Source organism: Hermetia illucens, chromosome 1 (genome assembly GCF_905115235.1).
Source record: "Hermetia illucens chromosome 1, iHerIll2.2.curated.20191125, whole genome shotgun sequence".
NCBI classification, from domain to species: Eukaryota; Metazoa; Arthropoda; class Insecta; order Diptera; family Stratiomyidae; genus Hermetia; species Hermetia illucens.
Window position 1 is genome coordinate 140,972,002 of NC_051849.1, and position 11,702 is coordinate 140,983,703.

General features: G+C 41.4%; 1 protein-coding gene across 4 annotated transcripts; it reads left to right on the forward strand.

Moving 5' to 3' along the window:
- The first annotated feature begins 592 nt into the window (after positions 1 to 592).
- LOC119655382 (threonine--tRNA ligase 1, cytoplasmic) lies at positions 593 to 11,351 on the forward strand. Of its 4 annotated transcripts, none has more exons than XM_038061268.1 (7): positions 593 to 773; positions 1,633 to 1,693; positions 8,581 to 9,020; positions 9,226 to 9,483; positions 9,555 to 9,967; positions 10,025 to 10,483; positions 10,691 to 11,351. In XM_038061268.1, the coding sequence occupies exons 1-7, from the start codon at positions 753 to 755 to the stop codon at positions 11,145 to 11,147; spliced, it is 2,109 nt and encodes a 702-aa protein (XP_037917196.1). In that variant the 5' UTR covers positions 593 to 752; the 3' UTR covers positions 11,148 to 11,351. The 4 variants fall into 4 exon arrangements, with proteins under 4 accessions (XP_037917196.1, XP_037917182.1, XP_037917189.1 ...); XM_038061254.1 differs by lacking the exon at positions 593 to 773 and adding an exon at positions 926 to 1,076; XM_038061261.1 differs by lacking the exon at positions 593 to 773 and adding an exon at positions 1,083 to 1,275.
- The last annotated feature ends 351 nt before the right edge of the window (positions 11,352 to 11,702 follow it).

Below are 11,702 nucleotides of genomic sequence, written 5' to 3' on the forward strand. Positions count from 1 at the left end.
TAAGACTGGCGAAATGTGCGTAAAAAGTTTCTCACATAAGATGAACACAAAACCTTTATTCCGGTTATTCCAATTTTTTAAAATAAAAGACATTGGTGCTGCTGGATTATATTACATTATAAAAATATGGTAACTATTTGTTTATGGCTTATTTTAGATGATAAGGACGTGGAAGACCGCTACAATGGTAAGGCCAAAATAAAAAGGAAACAAAAATAACAAAATGCTATGAAGATGTTAGTGGACAACGTTGTCCGTTATTTACTTTTTTCGTGATGATCGAAACATTTTCCTTTCTCTGTTTCGCTTACAGTTATAATATTGAACTATTCAATTTGAAATATAACTTCCTTTAGTCGGCATATGAAATGAATATACAATTGGTTATACAATTTCTTTGGACTAAATGTGGGGGTCCAAAGTAAGTTGATTTTTGGTTTTATTTAGCGCTAATTTGACAATGTGGAGCAGCATTCATTATTTCAAACGAAGTAGCTTCAGAAAGTGGTGCTTCCCCCAGAAGTGCGCGCGCATTAGGTGTTACATTAGTCTAGTACTGCCTCCGGTTTCTTCCGTAGTTTTCATAATGCGCTAAGTTGCTTCTGTACAGTTTAGCCGGGAGTGTTTCGTGCGTATTTTTTCAAAATTTATAAATATCCTACCATTGGTGTACTTTCCCACATTTAGGCATTAACTGATGCACTCTACTTTCTCATTTCGAGTGGGTCGAAAACGCGAAACTCGGCCCCATAATGCCGAAGAAAAATAACAAGGTGAAGTGTATTCAGTAGAAGCCTCCTTTTGCCTTGCTTTCGGCGTATTGATTCCCTATCACCGGTTTCAATGCAGAATGGATGAAATTGATTGATTTTTATCACTTTTCGTCTTTCGCTTGTAATCCTAGATCTGTGACAGTGTCTTAATCAATGATTCAAACCACATGTCTCGTTCTCGGCGAAACGTTTGACGTTTCGTCGTCTTGCTCCGTCTCTAATTCTCTTTTTTGTATACGAAAGCGAAAGATGGTTGACAACGTGGTGCCGGAATTGCAAAATTTAAACTTAAAGAACGAGAAGGCATGGTGAAATTTTAACTATATTATATTAAAAAGCAAAGAAGAGGCTCGTGTGTGAATTTGTGCAAGTCATGAATATTATTTCGGCTTCGCTGCGCTGTTGGCAAACCAAGTCGATTCTATCGCGTGTCGACAGTGAATTAATATTCGCTGCACTTCCAAGACGGCTCACCACACACAGGAATACTTTTGCAACCTTGGTCAGTGTTTTTAAGCGCACATGTTTTGGTTCTGGTCCTGCACGGCAACCGTCTTGTAAATGGCCTGTGAATGAAGAAGGACTCACACTCCAAAACTGCAACTCTCATTGAAACTTATCGAAATTATTGCGTCATTGCAGTTCAGATAAATTAGTCACTTTCTTAGAAACTCCACACAATTTCGATAGATCTCAAGCAGTTCGGAGTGTTTTGGATGTTAAGTGAAATAAATATTGCTTCAAACTTGAAATTGGCTAGCGAGCGATGCATGTTTGATTGTTTCTGTGTGTGGTTGCCGATAATAGCTTGGAGGCAGGACGAATTTATTGTCTAATTGGGATTCTTCTCTGATTGCAGGCTTCAAAAATGAAGAAGGAGAAACAGAAACAATCTGGCGGCGGTGGTGGCGATAATAAGGGTAAGTTGACATTATTACATCAGCCTCCCTAGTTCCATTGATAGTTCTGAGTAAGTGAGGAGAGCCTTCATTAATTTACTGCAACAAACTTCGTTAGGGTCCCTATAGACCTCTAGCCAATGTGATCCCGCGTCCGCGCTTTCTTTGCATCTATCCCAGGTTTTCCAATTTTGTTATATTCTGTTAAAGAATATTCTTTTGGGCAGATTTTCTGCAGTCATATCTCTTGAGTTTTTCATCATTTCAAAAGTGACTCAATTTTTTGTCACGTTTTATCAAATCTTTACGACGAGTAGGCTCATCGTGCTGTCTCCTTGAGACAACCATTATCGTGACTTTAATTCGGATCTAGTTATTTATCTTAAGTTACTTAATTGGGAATATAATCAATTCAAGTTGATGGCTGTCGGCAAACTTCTTTTGACCCTTAGGATCCCTTTTGCCTTTGTCTCATTGAGAATCCGCGCTGTCAGACATGCTAACTTCTGCGTTCAAAGTTCTGTATTTTCAGTGGCGGTAAAAATGATAGGGCACCTCCTGTTTTTGGAGAAATCGTAAAAAAATAAGGGTTTCCGGTATAATAAATCGAGTAATTCAAAGCATTCGAAGTCCTTGAGGGTTTTACGTGAGCACCTGTCTGGAAGACTTAATCCCACGGTCTTCTTAGGACACGGAGTGATTTTGTGACCACAATCAGAGCCCCGCTGTGACAAGCACCAACGGTACCAGTCTATACCAAGTGCATGGCTTAGCATTCATACTGGTGGATGCAAGACCTACCTAAATCTCTATCGAACTAAAGACTACCACACCCGTGTTGAAACGCAACACCACGCAGAGGCCCGAAGGTCTCTTCTCGCTTGAGCATCACCACAATCCCCATGAAACTCCCACTAGGGGGCCAACCGCAAACAACCGAGCTCGGGTCTGATCGCCCTGATTAGCTCTTTGGAGCATTCGCCTACTGCATCACGGTCGGCAAGCCAAAGTGAGTACAGCGTCTCGCGGTGCCACCACCGGTTTTCCTCGGCCAGTTGGTTTTGCTTTGGCGGACAGGGTTGCCGCCTCGTCTTCCACACCGCCACCTCTGAGCACCATTTTAGATGGGTAAAAAGATCATCAACGGCGCAACAACCGGTATCCGGTCTAGGCCTGCCTTAATAAGGAACTCCAGACATCCCGGTTTTGCGCCGAGGTCCACCAATTCGATATCCCCAAAGCTGTCTGGCGCCCCGGCCGACGCCATCGCTTCATCTTAGGCAGGTTCTGCCTCGTCTTCTTTTTCTACCATAGATATTGCCCTTATAGACTTTCCGGGTGGGATCATCCTCATCCATTCGGATTAAGTGACCCGCCCACCGAAACCTATTGAGCCGGATTTTATCCACAACCGGACGGTCATGGTATCGCTCATAGATTTCGTCATTGTGTAGGCTATGGAATCGTCCATCCTCATGTAGAGGGCCAAACATTCTTCGGAGGATTCTTCTCTCGAACGCGGCCAAGAGTTCGCAATTCTTCTTGCTAAGAACTCAAGTTTCCGAGGAATACATGAGGACTGGCAAGATCATAGTCTTGTACAGTAAGAGCTTTGACCCTATGGTGAGACGTTTCGAGCGGAACAGTTTTTGGAAGCTGAAATAGGCTCTGTTGGCTGACAACAACCGTGCGCGGATTTCATCATCATAGCTGTTTTCGGTTGTGATTTTCGACCCTAGGTAGGAGAAATTATCAACGGTCTCAAAGTTGTATTCTCCTATCCTTATTCTTCCTGTTTGACCAGTGCGGTTTGATGTTGGTTGGTTGGTTTTCGGTGCTGGCGTTGCCACCATATGCCATATAGGGTAAAAAGATAAGACACTATATTTTTGCCATTGTAGAATGGAATTTAGGCAACCAAACCCACCTCATGATATTTTGGTATTTTATTGAGTCTCTATTCTTCTTTTTGCAAATTTTTATGTAATTTTTAAAGTAGTTGTTTTTAATTCATTTGGGTTTTGAAAGATGACCCCAAAAGTTTTCAATAATATTTTGTTTTGGAGGCTTGCAGAGAAACCGAGAACTTCAATTTATTTCTGCTGAAGTACTGCTTATCAATTATGCCGTGTAGGTAGTATTTCACGGTCCTTGTTGAACACAGATTGATTTGGAGGCTACAATCTGAGCTCTGCCGTGATTGGCACAGCGGTACTGCTTTGCACTGTGTACAGGTTCAGCATTCATACTAGTGCACTTCAGATGATTCACTTTCAGAATTGGTTCTGATCGTCTTCCTCGAGTACGTGGGGACGGCACCTCCAACGGGTTAACTGGAAAAAAACTTTGTAATGTCAATTCTAACATTATCTTGTTGAAAAATAATTGGTGGATCCGCAATCATGAAGCATTGCCATATTGCGGGAGGTAACATTTTTTGTTTATTTCTTCAAACCATGAAAATAACTGAAATCGTGGCTTTCGCGCATGTAAAATTACCTATTCAGGGAGAAATGATAGAAAAAGCAATATGAACAAAAATTTGCAAATTGTATCGCATTGATCCCAAACTAATAAAGTATTTTTCGACAGTCATGGAAGGGTGGCATACCACCTTGTCAGTGCGTCCATCTGAGGGTGCCAATACCGCAGAGCCCATCCGTACACGAAGGGCCATTTTCCAGGATGATTCGTTGAGTCTCCTTTGGTTTTGCATGGTATTGAATCCCCTTCATGGCTACTGAATAATGCTAAAGGATATGGGTTCGCAATCAAATATGGCCGAAATTGCTAAGTGTGAGCTGACACCCTTGATGTACTTAGATGACATTAAGCTGTTTGCTGATAGTGAGCCGATTTTTAGCCGTGATATTCGGATGAAATTTGGATTAGGCAAGTATCGAATCCAAACCTTCACACCTTCCCTTGATGGGACTTGCACACTGGTTTAAACCATGTAGAAATATACCATTCTGCATACGTGCTCGATGTTGTGGGGAGTTCTCAACGGACTCTCTCGCCAAACTTGCGACTTCCATGCTGAATTTTGAATTTCAGTTTTCTTAACAATAATATATATTAACATATACCCTTGGGAGGAAACAATTCCATCAACAGGTTTTCAGGAAGTTGTTTTGTGTTGTGTAAAACATCTTCAGAATAAGTACAGATGGCTACCGTTTCGTCCAGGACAGAGGTAACTCATCAGACGCTGCCTCACCTCGGATATGGATCAGCGTGGCCGAAGATATTGCTCCCTTATATTAATTTGCAAACACGTCATGGGTGCTAAATTAGAAGCTGAACCCCAATTAAAAGATCTTCATGTTACAAGTTAAAAGCATATTATTGCATATAGTGGCACATGTACAGGTTTTAGGCTGGGAATGTTTTCAATTCAATCGAATTGGTGGACTTCGGCACAAAACCAGGATGTCTGGAGTTCCTTATTAAGGCAGGCCGAGACCGGATACCGGTTGTTGCGCCGTTGATGATGATGATGAATGTTTTCAATTCTTTGGAAAACATCTATCATTAGAAATGTCGCAGTAAGCAGAAGTAAAATTTCTAATTAAATGAAATTTATGTTTTGCAGTGATTAGTCATTAGCAGTCATTAAAAAATGAAGTAGCCTTTCTGCTAGTTTTTTTATGTAAATGTGCAGATACCTATATTTCGAGGACTAATTCTGGATATGTAAATAAAAATATTAGCCAATCTACCGAAATACGTTTCATGCACAATGTTTAGAGCAAAACGGGAAAGCAGGTAATTGACCGCCGCATGTATGCGCTTTGAACACCAAAAGAAGAAGGCAGAACTCAGCCCGGGTTTTGTGTGCGCGACCTCTGATTAACTGCATCAGTCGAATTGAATTGGGTGTGCATATTCGACTGGCCGGAACAGATAACTATCGTAAAAATTCTAGAGAGTTGAGAAAAAAAAATTGAATTTCACGCCATTTTTGCTACTTTTCACGGCACTAACACTCTAAGCTCTCTATCGGTAACTCGCCACAGTTCTTTTCTCGAAGAACTATTTCCAGATTATTTTTTCTACCGTGGAAGCTTTGATGATGTTGAAATCTCCCCTAGTGGTATAAAAGTTATTCTCGCGGGAGGGATACAAATGTGTAAGCTAGCAACTTATCTTGCTATTGAAACGTGAAGCGCGCCTAGGGATAAATGCCGATTTCTCACTTACGACTTTGGGTATCGAAAACGTTTATTTATTAATGTGGGCATTCTCTTCAAGAAAGGTATCGGGGGCCCTTAGCATGCTTATTTCCGCCAATTTGAAAGAGATGTGATTGCGAGTAGGGGTAAGCTTTGAAGCTTCATTATCTTGACAAAGTGCGAAGAGTTCAGGGTAGCGTTTGGAAAGGAAAGCGGAAGCTGCCGAAAATAACGATTACTCTAATGCAGCTGATCGCAAATCTTTCAATGGGCCTGATTTCTGTTCTGGATCCTCTCGTACTGATCACATTAACATTCTCTGGTTCATTGTGGATCAGTGTCTGGAGTTTGGATTACCGCTCCATCTGCTTGTGGTTGATTTCAAGAATCTACAATCTGCAAAATCTTATGATTTTATTTGATATTTCAGTAGTTAGTTCCATATAATAGATGACATAAATGCCCTCTTGAGAATCACTCTAGTAAAAACATAATTTATTCAATACAGAAAATGTACTAACACATGGAAACATATGATTACAGCAGAATTTATTTGTAATTTTCAAATAAGCAGCAGCAGCATAGTAAGAGCACGAAATTTCTAGGAAATTAATTTAGATTTTCGTGAACTTATTGAGAGCCATCTAATTTTGCTCCAACCTTTATCCATTATCCTCCTCTCTCATTGACCCTGATAACGGTCTTCCATCGTCTTCAAATCTTGATGGAATCATTCTCTCTGCTTATCATGAACATCTCCAAGGTTTTCGGGAAACTTATCAAGAAAGGGAAGTTCAGGGAATGGATAATTATGTTCATCATCATCATCATCAACGGCGCAACAACCGGTATCCGGTCTAGGCCTGCCTTAATAAGGAACTCCAGACATCCCGGTTTTGCGCCGAGGTCCACCAATTCGATATCCCTAAAAGCTGTCTGGCGTCCTGGCCCACGCCATCGCTCCATCTTAGGCAGGGTCTGCCTCGTCTTCTTTTCCTACCATAGATATTGCCCTTATAGACTTTCCGGGTGGGATCATCTTCATCCATACGGATTAAGTGACCCGCCCACCGTAACCTATTGAGCCGGATTTTATCCACAACCGGACGGTCATGGTATCGCTCATAGATTTCGTCATTGTGTAGGCTACGGAATCGTCCATCCTCATGGAGGGGGCCAAAAATTCTTCGGAGGATTCTTCTCTCGAACGCGGCCAAGAGTTCGCAATTTTTCTTGCTAAGAACCCAAGTTTCCGAGGAATACATGAGGACTGGCAAGATCATAGTCTTGTACAGTAAGAGCTTTGACCCTATGGTGAGACGTTTCGAGCGGAACAGTCTTTGTAAGCTGAAGTAGGCTCTGTTGGCTGACAACAACCGTGCGCGGATTTCATCATCGTAGTTGTTATCGGTTGTGATTTTCGACCCTAGATAGGAGAAATTATCAACGGTCTCAAAGTTGTATTCCCCTATCCTTATTCTTGTTCGTGCTTGTGTTTGACCAGTGCGGTTTGATGTTGTTGGTTGATTCGTCTTCGGTGCTGACGTTGCCACCATGTATTTTGTCTTGCCTTCATTGATGTGCAGCCCAAGATCTCGCGCCGCCTGCTCGATCTGAATGAAGGCAGTTTGAACGTCTCGGGTGGTTCTTCCCATGATGTCGATATCGTCAGCATAGGCCAGTAGTTGGGTGGACTTGAAGAGGATCGTACCTCTTGCATTCACCTCAGCATCACGGATCACCTTCTCGAGGGCCAGGTTAAAGAGGACGCATGATAGCGCATCCCCTTGTCGTAGACCGTTGTTGATGTCGAATGGTCTTGAGAGTGATCCTGCTGCTTTTATCTGGCCTCGCACATTGGTCAGGGTCAGCCTAGTCAGTTTTATTAATTTCGTCGGGATACCGAATTCTCTCATGGCCGTGTACAGTTTTACCCTGGCTATGCTATCATAGGCGGCTTTAAAGTCGATGAACAGATGGTGCAACTGTTGTCCATATTCCAACAGTTTTTCCATCGCTTGCCGCAGAGAGAAAATCTGATCTGTTGCTGATTTGCCTGGAGTGAAGCCTCTTTGGTATGGGCCAATGATGTTCTGGGCGTATGGGGCTATCCGGCCTAGCAAGATAGTGGAGAATATCTTATAGATGGTACTCAGCAACGTGATACCTCTATAATTGCTGCACTGTGTCATATCTCCCTTTTTATGTATGAGACAGATTATGCCTCGCTGCCAATCGTCAGGCATTGATTCGCTGTCCCATACCTTGAGCACAAGTTGATGAACCACTTGGTGTAACTGGTCGCCTCCATATTTAACCAATTCGGCTGTAATTCCATCGGCTCCTGGCGACTTATGATTTAATTATAATTATGTTCATGTTCTCTACAATACCACGGAGCGTTACTCTCCTTATTAATTTTGCTGGAAAATCTTTCCTATTTTTCCTAATATATTGAAAGTGATCGTTTTCTCATATAAACGCTTCAATAAGTTAAATTTGAGGTGGGGTTTCTACCCTTTTAATACGTTTCCGCCCATTTCAATGTTTGGTGATTTTGCTCATATTATGTGGTATCTTTTGTCGATAGGATCGACCAATGCTTGACTTTCCATTTGAAAATTCGCCTTGCGATATTGTGTCCTCATAGTTCGTCCAGTATTTATTATTTCTTAGTCGGATCTCTTATAACATATTGCTTTTGCTTATCTTTTGATTTGATCTTTTTTTCAGCTAAAGAATTGAGCCCCTTGCCCAAGTACATTGATGATCGCAATGCGATATGGGAAAAATGCAAAACTGAATACGCGGCTTTTCTAGAAGCACAGCCAAAGACTCCAATCAAAGTAACCTTGCCGGATGGTAAACAAATTGATGCTACTGCCTGGCAGTCGACCCCGTACGATGTTGCAAAGGGAATAAGTCAAGGGCTTGCTGATAATACAGTAATCGCTAAAGTAAACGGCGAACTGTGGGATTTGGATCGAGTACTCGAGAAAGATTGCAAATTGCAGCTCCTGAAGTTCGACGATCCTGAAGCGCAAGCAGTGTTTTGGCATAGTTCGGCTCATATCATGGGTGAGGCGATGGAGAGAATTTATGGAGGGCTGTTATGTTACGGGCCACCAATTGAATGTGGCTTCTATTACGATATGTTCATCGACGGCGAAGGGGTGAGTACTCAGTATTGTAACTGAAACGAAAAGCAACGTATTCATCATGTCATGTCATGGTTTCGTAGAGATAAAGAAAGAGGAGATAAGCACAGTTCATATGGTGGTATATTTGTTGTTCGGTTGTGTCGTATCTTATCATTAATGGAATAACGAAAAAATGTTTTCCGCTTCATTGATACGTTATCATTTTTACATGTTTTAGATTTCCACAAATGATTACCCCGCCTTGGAAAACCTTGTTAAGCAAATTACTAAGGAGAAGCAGCCTTTTGAGCGGCTAGAGATGAAAAAATCCGATTTACTCGAAATGTTCCGCTACAATGAGTTCAAGCAGCGAATCTTGAACGAAAAAGTCGACACGGATACTACGACAGTCTACAAATGTGGACCCTTGATTGATTTATGTCGAGGACCTCATGTGCGACATACTGGAAAAGTCAAAGCTCTAAAAATCACAAAGGTAAAAGCAGATGATGTTTTACGAAGCTATCCATATAAATGAAATTTTAAAACATTTCTGGGTACGAATAGAATTCGTCCACCTATTGGGAAGGCAAAGCAGACGCTGAAAGCTTACAACGTGTCTATGGCATTTCATTTCCCGATCCTAAGCAATTAAAAGAATGGGAGAAGGTCCAAGAAGAGGCTGCAAAACGTGATCACCGGAAAATTGGCAGGGAGCAAGAATTGTTCTTCTTCCATGAGTTGTCACCAGGATCTTGTTTCTTCCAACCGCGAGGAGCTCATATTTACAATACATTAATGAATTTCATCAAGGCAGAATATAGGAAACGAGGTTTCCAGGAAGTCATTACACCGAACATATACAATGTGAAATTGTGGCAGACATCTGGTCATTGGCAGCATTATGCTGAGAATATGTTCTCGTTTGATGCTGAGAAAGAGACATTTGCCTTGAAGCCCATGAACTGTCCAGGTCATTGGTAAGTTGAAATGTATTTTATTCAAGGTCACAACTGATAAAAACCCATTTTATGCAGTCTGATGTTTGACAATCGTACAAGATCGTGGCGGGAGCTGCCGCTGAGAATGGCTGATTTTGGTGTATTACATCGGAATGAATTGTCTGGGGCTTTGACTGGCTTGACAAGAGTTCGACGTTTCCAACAGGATGACGCGCATATTTTCTGTGCACCAGAACAAATCAAATCGGAAATGATGGGCGCGTTGGACTTTTTACGGCATGTCTACACCATTTTCGGGTTCTCCTTCAATTTGGTATTATCTACACGCCCTGAGAAATTCCTCGGTGATATAGAGCAATGGAATGAGGCGGAGAAGGCTTTGGCTGAATCTTTGGATGAGTTTGGATTGCCGTGGAAGGAGAATCCCGGTGATGGAGCATTTTATGGACCGAAAATTGATATTACTATTCTAGATGCATTGAAACGAGCTCATCAATGTGCTACAGTTCAATTGGATTTCCAGTTACCAATAAGGTAGGGTTTTTCATAGCTTCCACGAACTTGAATAGTTAAACGTTAGACAAAAATGGATTGCAGTATGTCCATTTTTCATAGCACTTCACTAGATGGGTTCCCTGATTTTGAAAAATACCTCACTTTACTGAATTCTAAGCATTTTCTATTTTCCTCAGATCTGATTTCTAATCAACCAAAAAACATTTTTCTTTCTTTATATTCCAGATTCAATCTTTCATACGTCTCGGAATCTGGTGAAAAGAAACGCCCTGTGATTATTCATCGAGCAATTCTAGGGTCTGTGGAACGGATGATTGCCATTCTAACTGAGAATTTCGCGGGTAAATGGCCATTCTGGTTATCTCCACGGCAAGTTATGGTTGTGCCTGTTGGACCCGCATTCGATGAGTATGCGGAATCTGTAAGAAATCGGCTTCACCTTGCTGGATTTATGGCTGAAGCTGATCTAGATGCAGGCGATACCATGAATAAGAAGATCCGCAATGCACAATTGGCACAATTCAACTTTATCTTGGTTGTTGGCGAGAAGGAGAGATCTTCGGGAACTGTGAACGTCCGTACACGTGATAACAAAGTGCATGGTGAGGTTTCAGTGGACGATTTGGTTGTAAAATTACAAAAGATTCGTGATGATTTTACCATTGGAGAAGATAATTTCTAAAATGGCGCTTGGCGCCCCACTTTCGCTGTTCCTTATTAGCTGCGAACTAAATATTTATTAATAATTTATGAGGATTGAACAGTGTCGCAGCAACTACGTATTTCCCTCTTTCTTTCTTATGATTTTGGCTTTTGGATATGTCAGTATCGGATTATTTTTTAGAAAGAGAATGAAAAAATAAAATAGTAGATATTGATACTTGAATTCATTGTTTATTTGTGTAGCTTAGTTCCGCTGCTCATCATGTTAAATAATTGCTGATCTGCTCTGACACTTCACTTTAGTGTGTAAGGCCGACCTTCCACGGTTAGCTTTTTATCAGTCTGCCAAAGTCAAACCACCAAAATTGACAACATTTAGTCCGTCATCAATCCAACCAGATTCATCGGTCAAGTTATCAATCCATCAGTCATTGCCACGAACGATCAGTTTGCTATAATTTTGCCATTGTGACTGATGAAAAACTGGATGTGTATGACCATGTGAAACAGAAAGTCAGTCTATATCCTAGCAGTATTAACAATTTTACAGTAAGCTCAAATCGTGTTTCCTATA

Bases quoted from the DNA above. Each gene is read 5' to 3' on its own strand.
- LOC119655382 (XM_038061254.1), top strand. From the start codon at position 927: ATGATTCAAACCACATGTCTCGTTCTCGGCGAAACGTTTGACGTTTCG. The intron at 1,694-8,580 runs GTAAGTTGACAT...TCTTTTTTTCAG, and splicing joins CGGTGGTGGCGATAATAAGG to CTAAAGAATTGAGCCCCTTG. The intron at 10,484-10,690 runs GTAGGGTTTTTC...TTTATATTCCAG, and splicing joins GATTTCCAGTTACCAATAAG to ATTCAATCTTTCATACGTCT.